The sequence below is a fragment of the Cibotium barometz genome, chromosome 35, assembly GCF_041138505.1.
Source record: "Cibotium barometz isolate CiBa-2024 chromosome 35, ASM4113850v1, whole genome shotgun sequence".
Taxonomy (NCBI): Eukaryota; Viridiplantae; Streptophyta; class Polypodiopsida; order Cyatheales; family Cibotiaceae; genus Cibotium; species Cibotium barometz.
In genome coordinates this window covers 10,159,717-10,171,875 of record NC_141080.1, presented here as the reverse complement: position 1 = coordinate 10,171,875, position 12,159 = coordinate 10,159,717, and the positions used below count along the sequence as shown (strand labels likewise).

The following is a 12,159-nucleotide window of genomic DNA, read 5'->3' as shown; positions in this document are numbered from 1 at the left end:
TACTACGCACTTCAAAGTTTTCAAGAAAACATCGACATATCTACTTTGCACTTCAAAGTTTGCAAGAGAATAACTATGGTTGTCCTACCTCTCAAGAAAACATCAACATATCTACTTTACACTTCCAAATTGAAAGATCCCCTCCAAGATGCGATCCCACCAAATTTATCAATCATTAAAACCTCTCCACTACTTGGACGTCTCACGACATCTGGTAGCTCTAGTAAATCAAAGAAAATCTTCAATATCTCATGGTCTTCTTTTGGCACCTCAAATGCAACAAGCCACCATATTTCATTCTCAGATTATACATTAAAGTAATCTGGAAAATTCGAGCAAATATTAGAATTCAACACTCTATTCTCATGAGAGTCAAGCTAGCTCGTTTTAGCTTTTGACCCTTAACAATTTCACTTTCATCTAGTTTAAGAACAAATTTCAGCACACCACCATATTCTCTAATTGTGATATCTTAGAACTTAACTATTGTACATTGTACCTAATTGCAAACATCCAACATAATGTTGTTATTTGCATTCAACTTGAATATTACCTCCTTTGAGCCTGATTTACAAATGTGCATGTGACACAAAATCACAGGATCATTGATGAGCTCTAAGATCTTTCCATTCAACAATTTTCGTGCTTGCACAATTTGCAATCCAAATTCACTGATAGTGCGTTGATGGGATTAAAGACCCATGATTAGAACAAAATGTTGCACGTATTTGTGTATCCTAAACCTTAAATCACGTTAACCCTTCTTACATTTATTGAGCTTATGATATATATATATATATATATATATATAGTCATTATAAATAATATATAAAATTCTTCCTTACCCCACTACATTAACGTGCGATTAGTATCTAGTGTTTGTGAGTAGTGTACTCTCAAATTTTTCAGTCTCACAAGCCCACACACACAGATATATATATAGGTAAAATCAATTCAAGGTAGGTTTGTTCTTTGTGTAGACATTCGATTACCTCCCTTTCTATCGAAATTGGTTGGTGAATAAACATGTTTTCATTTTGGCTCAATCCCATGACTCTTATGTACACAAAGTACAAGTACTTTCATGCTAAGTAGGGTTTTCACTGGTTGACCCTTCCCCAAAAATCTAGACATGAGCATGATGGATGTCAACAATGAGTGCTTTGACTAAGTCAATTGCACTTAGAAGTCGATAAAAAGAAGTAGTTATTTGTCGATGGTATCTCAATGGAATTATGGATGCATGGAGTAATTTCAAAATTAATGCATGCAAGATTCAAATCTTAAGCAAAAGAAATAACATCACCTAATTAATGGAGGACACTTAGGATGGGTCCACATGGTGAATGATGCAAAATAATCAAAAACATGGACATGGTCTAATTAATGGAGGGGCACTTGGGATGGGGTTCCACATGATGAAAGACATAAATAACAAGGTCAAATGTGGTGATTTAAGATGGACTAGAAGTCTACATCGATTAAATACGGGCTCACAACACCCATGTGAAATCAACATTGATATCCTAGAAGAGATTAAGTTTGGTATCCAACATTGATATCCTAGAAGAGATTAAGTTTGGTATCCAATTTGTAGGAACAATCATTCGGCCAGAGAGTGTCCACATTTAAGAGCGAGAATACAATTGTAATGCACTCATTGTCAACAATATGGTAACCCCATGAAACTTCTCGTTGCTACTACCAAAGAAACCTGCAATCATAACCCCACTCAAAAATAAACATTATATTCTTAAACCCATTGAAATCCCAATTTTGGGTAAAACACGGAGTGATCTTAGGACACATCATCTCAAAAAATGAAATGTCCACAAATAAAGGAAAAATAAAGCTCATTTTGGAATTGCCACCACCAAACAACTTCAAGGAAGTACACCGTTTCATGGGACATGTTGGTTACTACAGAAGATTCATCTTCATGTATGCAACCTATGCTCGTCTGTTATATATATTACTAATTATTTCCAATATGAAAAGCTAAAGAAAACTTTAGCTAGTGCTCCAATTCTAAGAGCACCACAATGCCCATGACAACTGTGACGGTCTCGAATCTAGCCATATCTTAATCATATAACTTAATCTAAAAAAATATTAAACTCACTTAACCCTACTATTTCTATATAGCAATACAATCAAATCAACCTTCTCAAATAGCAAACAAGAATGCATGCCATATCCAAGATTCTTATCACATAAGCAAAGAATCATGTAATCTCAAATAAACATTAACATGATATAAATCTCTATCAATTACAACATAGCATCTCAATCAATCACAATGTATGTGTCTATCGCAAGATTCTATCATCATCATCATGCTCGGCAACATGGTTAGTCATAATGACCAAAATCAAGCCAATTTAGGGCTTTCTCCGATGCCCGTCCACCCAACCTCCACACTGGACATCGTGGCTACTATCGCAGGTATGCCTCTCTGAATCTTATCCTCTCTGGGTTCTACCACAACATCAACTAAATACGGGCTAAGAAGTCTACATCGACTAAATACGGGCTCACAACACCCATGTGAAATCAACATTGATGTCCTAGAAGAGATTTAGTTTGGTATCCAATTTGTAGGAACAATCAGTCGGCCAAAGAGTGTTCACATTTAAGAGCTGCACTCATGGTCAACAGTATGGTAACCCCATGACACTTCTCGTTGTTTGCTACTACCAAAGAAACCTGCAATCATAACCCCACTCAAAAATAAACACTATATTCTTAAACCCATTGGAAATCCCAATTTTGGGTAAAACACGGAGTGATCTTGGGACACATCATCTCAAAAAATGAAATGTCCACAAATAAAGGAAAAATAAAGCTCATTTTGGAATTGCCACCAACTTCAAGGAAGTACACCGTTTCATGGGACATGTTGGTTACTACTACAGAAGATTCATCTTCATGTATGTAACCTATGCTCGTCTGTTATATATATTACTGATTATTTCCAATACGAAAAGCTAAAGAAAACTTTAGCTAGTGCTCCAATTCTAAGAGCACCACAATGCCCATGACAACTGTGACGGTCCCGAACCTAGCCATATCTCAATCATATAACTTAATCTAAAATAATATTAAACTCACTAAATCCTTCTATTTCTACATAGCAATACAATCAAATCAGCCTTCTCAAATAGCAAACAAGAATGCATGCCATATCCAAGATTCTTATCACATAAGCAAAGAATCATGTAATCTCAAACAAACATTAACATGATATAAATCTCTATCAATTACAGCATAGCATCTTAATCAATCACAATGTATGTGTCTATCTCAAAGATTCTATCATCATCATCATGCTCGACAACATGGTTAGTCCTCATAAATGACCAAAATCCAGCCAATCTAGGGCTTTCTCCGATGCCCATCTACCCAACCTCCACAGTGGACATAGAGACTATCCTAGGTATGCCTCTTTCAGAATCTCGTCCGCTCTGGGTTCTACCACATAGCTCCGAGAGGGCATAAATCTCGTTCCCTGTCCGACATTCCCTGTCTAAGGATGGCTGGCTCGAATCTCAAAATCTCATGTCGAGTCTCATCAAACACATGCATATCAACAATCAGTCATACGCGTGCATATCAATCATTCATCTCGAAACAAAGCAATCATAACTCATACATATCACAATCAGTCACATACGCGTGCATATCAATCATTCATCTCAAAACAAAGCAATCATAATGCATACATATCATCTCACACTCATCTCTAGTCCATAATCTTTCAAGGCATGCATTTTCAAATCAATCCTAATCAATTTCAAGTATAAAACAAGCTTTTAATTTAAACAGTATTTAACTTCTCTTTATCTTTTAAGTCACTTGGGAATCCTTATTTTTAACATAATCAATTATCATGTTCTAACAAGCAAGGTCATCTCTAGTCACTATAGCTAAGTCACTATACGTTAGTCCATCCGGTCTATATAGATAAGATAGTCAATCTTAATAGCAATTCCTAAGGCAAAAGCCTAATAACTGGTCTCTTTGGGAGAGTAATATCTTCCAATCTATTTGGAATTAGAGAAAAGTCAAAACTACAAAGTTTTAGGACTTCTAATGCTCTTTAAAGCACGTCTCAGTGATGGTTCTCTAAAAATGAGTTCTAAGGTCTCTTTGAGAGCATTCAAAATAGCCAAAGTTGTATTTTCAGTAAAAATAGCCAAGTTCCCCCCTTTGCACTCGAATAAATTAAAAACGAAAGGAATTTTGGCTCTCTAGAGTTTCATACACTCTTGTAGAGTTTCTTGCCGTCTAAAAAGTTCATGTTTACATCAAAATCTGATTCTAAACGTAGGGAAAGATAAACTCTTCGCAAAATAGCCCCTCATGAAGGTTTTACCTAGAATCTGGTCATAAACTACTCAAATATTCTATTTGCTAATTCTTTATCTCCAAAAGTGTTTATTCTATGAGTCTCTAGACTAAGGCTATCATTTTTAATTAATGAATGTAACCGTTAAGTGTTCCATACCTCAACTTAGATTCTCTCATATACATGCTTATCGATTTATTTATTTAATCTCAAAAGAATTTAAAGAAAAATAATAAAAAGAGTGTTTGTGTACTTCCCCGATATATGTTCTAATGTCTTGATTTATTGGGAATCCATGTCTACACTCCAGAAGTTGTGGAAGAGCTACTTGTAGATTTGGCAAGCCTCTTAGATCTGTTGTCTCAGGGCTGCAACATGTATAACTTTGTGCATAGTTATCAGATACTAGTCGTGTGGATACTTGAAATGACCAGAACACATGCACGGGCGAAATTGCCAAAATCAGTTGTATATATGAAAGTCAACTCCAAAAATAGGTCATGTTTTACTTTTTTATCAAATTTCGATTTGCATGTCCATCTACACACTTAAAGGCTTCCTTTGAGTATACTAACTAGTTGAAAACACAATCTTGAATTTTCACTTAATTTTAACACTTAGAATCTTTACTACTGAAAACCTGATGTAATTCATTACTAAAAGCTGTAGCATCCAAAACTTAGGATTATCTTTAATCATAACTTGGTTGATCTCGAAGGTATGTTACAACATTGTCTTTCATGTCCACATTGATGTCTCGCCATTTGCTATTAGATGCATGCTAGATGCATGCTAGGGGAACACAACATGGATTTTCCCATTGGTTTTGCTAGTCGATAGCTTAACAAAGCTAAGTGCAATTATAGCAGAAATCGAAAGAGAAGGTCTTGCCATGATCTATGCTATAAAAAAGTATGGACATTACCTCCTGGAAAACACCTTTGTCTTCTTTCTTGATCATCAAGCCTTGCTTTCCCTTATTACAACAAGCCATGTATGATAGGACACATCACATGTTGGTTTCTCAATCTCTTGGAATCTGGTTTCTCTATCATTGTAAGAAAAGGCTCCAAGCATGTACATGTATGCCGATCATTTGCCTAGAATACCTAATGGAGAACCCCTGCTCGACATAGATGATGATCTTCGAGATGCTCTCTTGTTCAAATTGGACCTTGTCCTCGAATGGATCGAAGACATATCTCACTACCTTGCAAATGGTCTTCCCACAAGATCCACAAATGGATAAAAGTGAAGCAAGACGATTAATTAAAAAAAAGGCACTCCCTATCAATTAACTCCTAGTCATATCAAGCCCTTACTATTTTAAAGTGTCGAAAGTAGCCCTATCCGGGAGGCTATGTAACTCCTAGTCCATGATGTCAATGGTGTGGAAAGTAATCAAGCTATTTTAAAAATCCCTAGAGTCGGGAGGCTATATCTCCTAGTCCATGATGATATGAAAGAAGTTAAGCCCTTATTATTTAAAGATCTTGACAAGCTCTACAATTTTTGATGTCACGCTTCTTGTCCCAACGATTTCGCCTCAGGCTTCAAATTCAACGTGCAAAAGTCGATGCTTATGGCAATCTAAGAAGAAAATATGGCACAAATGGCTTGTACACACCCATTCCTCCAAATCCAAAATTTGCTACAACTTTGTTATTCAAGACTTTGTCAAACTCTCCATAGCTCAACTCACCTTTGACAACTCACCACCTAACACTGGCACACGTGGGGTTCTAGAGAAAATATACAAGTGTATCACAGTTGAGTGTTCAATACTAGAAGGAGTTTTCAAATTCATATTTTTGGGATAGATTTACCGAAATGTATTTACCAAAGGGGGTTTTGAAATGAATTTTTACATAAATGTATTTACCAAAGGGGGTTCTTAGATGAATTTACCTAAGGGCTTTTTTAAATACTAATATCCTTGAACGCATGTATGTAGTTAAGCCCCAACGAATGTGGTATAACTTTGTTGTTGAAACGAAGCCACAATGCCAGAATCCAATTAATGTCTCATTGCTTGTGTGTGTGAGAGAGAGGGAGAGAGCCTTGGATAGATATCCCCATAGAGCTTTTTATCAAGCGCTGTGTTTGCCCCAATAAACTCTTTTGACACTTGAACTAGTGTGTATAAAATAATTTTTTGCACCTTTTAGAACCTCAAGGAAGCACACACACACACACACACACACACACACACACACAGAGAGAGAGAGAGAGAGAGAGAGAGAGAGAGAGAGAGCCTTGGATAGATATCCCCATAGAGCTTTTTATCAAGCGCTGTGTTTGCCCCAATAAACGAAGCCACAATGCCAGAATCCAATTAATGTCTCATTGCTTGTGTGTGTGAGAGAGAGGGAGAGAGCCTTGGATAGATATCCCCATAGAGCTTTTTATCAAGCGCTGTGTTTGCCCCAATAAACTCTTTTGACACTTGAACTAGTGCGTATAAAAGAATTTTTTACACCTTTTAGAACCTCAAGGAAGCACAGAGAGAGAGAGAGAGAGAGAGAGAGAGAGAGAGCGAGAGATGTCTTTCCTCAAGCATTGTGCTTCAATAGGTATGCAGTGCAGCGTTGTGCTTCGATAGGTATGCAGTGCAGCCATTGTGTTTCCAAGCCGTAGAAGAGCGTATAAAGATCAGACATGGAACTTTACATTGACTTAGCCTTGGCTCCTTGAGTTTGGACTATTGCGAAATTGTGATGAGGGGGGTTGTCCCCGTGTAGAAATGAGGCTACAGCCATGCTCGTGTTGCCATGGCTACAGCATACACGAGAGGGAGAAGGAGAGGAAGGCGCAGAAACACGCGCTCCTGCAAATAATGAAACTGTTCTGATTATATCGATTGATGTTGGTTACATTTATAACGAGTATAAGCACCCGTTCATTTGCATCAATTCGTGATGGGCGTTCACACTCATATAGTGGAGAGGAGCATTAATTCCAACACTCCCCCTTAATGCGAATGTTTGCATGAGGGTGAATGAAGAGATGTGATGCATATAGTGCTGTATGCATTATGAATTCATGTGTAATGCTATATATCTTTACATCATGAGTGTTAAATGAATAATGATATGTCGATGATGATATGACTGCTTTGGTAACTGCAACACATTTGTTTTGTGATGATGTCGATACACTTTTTGTCGAAGTTGATCTTCTTGACTACCACAAGACACATGTTCCAATATGATGTTGAGACATTGTGCTTTGTAGTAACTACAACACGTGTGTTCCGATATGTTGAAACACAAGTTCTTCCACTCTCAGACTTGCCATCCGTATTCTCCCCCTCAAGTTGAGTAGTGGAATTCCAAGTATTGCATTGGGTACATGTCAAAACAGAAAAGTTGTATGAGTACTTATGATCAATGAATATCAAATGAGAGGTGATGTTATTTACAAGTGTGTGTACAATTAAGTTTTAATGTCATCGCTCATCAGAGGCTGAATGGTTTTTAGCTTGTCGAAGACCAATGTTTAATTTAGGCCTCATGGGTGATGCAGACACTCCAATGGGCTCACTTGCCTCGTTGGGCATAGTTGTTTCCCTCTTGGGGATTTATAATTCCCTTTTTGGGTTGCTGTTTCATGCCACTTTGGGCGCTTAGAGTGGACAATTATATCACCCATAATTTTGTTTTAATTTCATACCTCGTGGGTGTGGCCAACACCCCATGCCTCTTTAGGCTAACTTTTCGGGTGTTATTGGTTTGCCCGAGCCCTATATTAGTGTCCATCGTAGGACGGACCTCTTTGGGTCTCTTTGCGGGTCACACTGCCCATTTGTGTTGTTTATTTTTTTAAAATAAATATTATTATTATTATTATTATTTGAAAAGATTTTTGTCATATTTGTGTAAAATGATGTGTCTGCACGCAAATAGCTTGAAAGTGTAGGCATGTTTGCACTCATGAATAGCGTGAATATTTAGGCATGTTCGTGATGTGAGTGAGTTACTGAATATAAAAGTAATTTTTGATTGATTATAAAGAAAATATTATTATTTTATGTTTAATTAAAATAAAAGTGATTGTTATTACTAGTGGAGCACCCTTGGATCATCCTCTGAAGTAGAGAAACATCAAAGTTAAAATTATTTATGTTATTAAAATTATCTATGTTAAAGTTATCTATTTTTTTAAAAAAAATAAAAAAAATATTGTTAGTTGTTTCTTTTTTTTAATATAATAATAATAATGAAGGGGGTTGTTTTGTGTATGCGTGTGTTATTAATATATATATATATATATTGTAATGAAGGTGGCGTAAAGGGTGGGAATTATCTCGGGGATTAATTGTAATGGGAAATCCATGCGTACTGCAAGGGGTAGATATTGCGACGGTGTGCGGTAGTGGGAGGGGATCCACAAGTGTGAGCGATTCAAATGCAAATGACAACAATAATAAACCCACAAGTAATGGTACAATGGAGATAATTGTGCACATAAGCTGCTGAAGTACAGGTGGTGTGGGGTCGAAGGTAGGTGTAGCGAAGAGGTGGGTTTACAAAGGTAGCAATGAATGGGTTGGTTGGCGTTTTTTCAAAAATTGAGAAGACGTGGGCAGAAGAGGCTCCTTTTCAGAAGGGACTATGGTTTTATTAATAAGGCTCAATAAGCCTTACTTTAAATAGGGTGCACCAGTGAACGTAGGAGCAAGAGGGCACAGAGGCCAGCACGAAGAAGAGGTAGAGAGCAGGAGGGTGCACAGGCCAGCAGGAAGAAGGAAATTGGTGCAACTACAGATACTGCATTGGGTGGCTGATTATCTAGAAGGGATTTGCATGACGGTGAAGGTTCCATAGTTTAAGATCTTGCTTTAGTAGGTTGAAGAATGGAAGTATACATTGGACCTTGGGATCCTTTTGAGGGCATGGCAGTGGTGTAATATCTTCGAGGTGCTCGAAAGCATGAGAACTGTATAATTCGCATTGGTCAAGAAGCCAGTAGAGACGAAGCGAGAAGCCCTTTAAAAACCCCTTGAGCCGGCATGTCTCGTCGAAGCATAACTCAATCGTCTGCATAATTGATTATGACCATGGCCTTGACTCTTACAAAGGATCTGTATATACTGCACAACTACTTTCTAATTTGTGACCGATTACAATCCTCATCATGATTGTTATCTACATTTTGATTTGAAGTCTTGCAATAGCTTTCTATCTGAAGATTTTCACAAGTTGGTTGCTATACAACAACTGTCTTGGACACCATAGCTAGCTGTCAATGTAAGACTGCATTCATAAGTAATATTGTAATGAAGGTGGCGTAAAGGATGGGAATCATCTCGGGGATTAATTGTAATGGGAAATCCATGCGTATTGCAAGGGGTGGATATTGCGACGGTGTGCGGTAGTGGGAGGGGATCCACAAGTGTGAGCGATTCAAATGCAAATGACAACAATAATAAACCCACAAGTAATGGTACAATGGAGATAATTGTGCACGTAAGCTGCTGAAGTACAGGTGGTGTGGGGTCGAAGGTAGGTGTAGCGAAGAGGTGGGTTTACAAAGGTAGCAATGAATGGGTTGGTTGGCGTTTTTTCAAAAATTGAGAAGACGTGGGCAGAAGAGGCTCCTTTTCAGAAGGGACTATGGTTTTATTAATAAGGCTCAATAAGCCTTATTTTAAATAGGGTGCACCAGTGAACGTAGGAGCAAGAGGGCACAGAGGCCAGCACGAAGAAGAGGTAGAGAGCAGGAGGGTGCACAGGCCAGCAGGAAGAAGGAAATTGGTGCAACTACAGATACTGCATTGGGTGGCTGATTATCTAGAGACGGAAGCACGCAAGGCAGGCACCACAAGCACTCCAGGAAAGAGGCGATGATACCATGTACAGCCACATACACTAGAGGGACAAGGAGAGGGAGGCGCAGAGACACGTGCTCGTGCAGATGATGAAACCATTCTGATTATATCGATTGATGTTGGTTACATTTATAACAAGTATAAGCACCCGTTCATTTGCATCACTTCGTGATGGGCGTTCACACTCGTATAGTGGACACGAGCATTAATTCCAACACCCCGAGTGTAAACTTTACATTGGCTCTACACCCCGAGTGTAAACTTTACATTGAATTAGCCTTGGCTCTTCGAGCTTGGAAATTGTCGTGAGGGGAGGGGGGTGTAAACTAGGCCTGCAGCAGCTGATCATGAGGACTACGCTAGCCGCGGGAGGCTGGGCAAGCTCTCGCTTAAGGCGGCGGCGATCTTGCGAGCAGCGAACCGTGTTTCATTGGAGGCGGCGCTGTGGGCCACGGCAATGGCCTTCACCAACGCGCCTTGCTCCAACGCCGTGATCTTCACCTTGGTGTCGTCTGGGGCCCACTTCAGCACCAGCCACACGATGTGTACCGCGTGCTGGGTGGCGCTCTCTGAAACGGAGCTCATGTGCTTCACAACCACGCCCATATGGCTGCATGTGGCGGCCCTTCCTTCGGCACAGTGGCAGAGCGCCTCCAGAGCCTTCATGGCCAGTTCTATGGTGGGCTTGTCCGGCCGCTCGGCCAGCACTTCCGCTAGCGCTTCTGCTGCGCCAGCTTCAGTAGCCAACACACGGTTCGTACTGCTAGCCGAGCAAACCTCCAGCAGCAGGGCGAGCCCCGCTTTGGAAGCCCTTGGAGAAGATCCCGCTTCCTTGATCAGCCCCACAGCCCCGCCCATGAAGCCCTGCACTGCTCCCACTTTTCTCTTCAAGCCATCCGACAGCGCCATCCTGGTTAGAACAAGTGCTGCATTTTGCCTAATTGCATCGGCTCTCCCTCGGACTACTACGTTGGCCAGGCACAAGACGAGCTCTTCGGTGGGCGGCTCCGCTGTTCCACCATGTCCCGCAGCTTCAGTCAAGAGATCCAATAGCCTCAGCGTCTCATCAGCCATGCCCAGAACTGTCCTCGGAGTTGGGCACCCAGTCATGTGAGACATATTATTAGCAGAGCCGTGCGACAGCTGGGTCGACCTGGACAGAAACTTCCCCAACTGAGGCAACGCCCCCGCTTGCACCATGTGCTTGCGAGCCCTGGGCCGATCTAGAGCTAGCCGGCTCAATTTCTGCAGCGCATCCAGGGAATCTCCATTACGTTGCCCGATCTGGTCGATGAGGTGCGGGATCTCCCTCAGAGAGGGGGGCTTCCGGGGGGTCAATACCTTCTCTATGCCTAGGCTCTTATTCTGCAAACACCAGCTCTGGATCATGCGACGCAGCACGTGGTTGGGGATGGGCTCCTCCTCCTCCGCGTCAATCGGCTGGCGCGTTACCGGGCAAGTGCTGTGTCCGTCGTCCAGCCACTTCTCGATGCTGCAGCGGTCGAAGGTTTGGCCGGAGCTCAACGTGACGGGGTCTCGCATAAGCTCGAGAGAAATGGGGCAGACGAAATAGGATGGCACGGACACCTGCACCTCAAGCATACTAGTCTTGGACATGTGAAAAGCTGCTCTGGCTGGAGGGGCAGTTCAGTACGGGAATAGGATTTTGTGCGTGTGTGCGCGCGCGCGCGCGAGAGAGAGAGAGAGAGAGAGAGAGAGAGAGAGAGAGAGAGATTGCTTATCTGCTTGCTGTGAAGCAAACAGGAGAGCGAAGATCGCAATTGCCACAGACGACTCCTCCAACATTGTTCTGTACACTTGGGGAGAGGGCTAAGTCAAAACACAGACCACGAAGACGTCAACCCTTGACCCGTGTTATCCGCATGCGGGCTACTATTTGCTTCTATCACTGTTTTTCAACCCCTTCACTTACTTTATTAAATACAAACCTGTCCGTTTCGTCGACCACCAAAAACCTACC

General features: G+C 40.7%; 1 protein-coding gene across 1 annotated transcript; it reads right to left on the bottom strand.

Moving 5' to 3' along the window:
• Positions 1-9,948: 9,948 nt before the first annotated feature.
• On the bottom strand, positions 9,949-12,159 carry LOC147618139 (U-box domain-containing protein 25-like). Its single transcript, XM_086774568.1, has one exon. The coding sequence runs from the start codon at positions 11,793-11,795 to the stop codon at positions 10,533-10,535; it is 1,263 nt and encodes a 420-aa protein (XP_086630694.1). The 5' UTR covers positions 11,796-12,159; the 3' UTR covers positions 9,949-10,532.

Excerpts from the sequence above, each read along its gene's own strand:
- LOC147618139 (XM_086774568.1), bottom strand. The coding sequence starts at position 11,795 with ATGTCCAAGACTAGTATGCTTGAGGTGCAGGTGTCCGTGCCATCCTAT.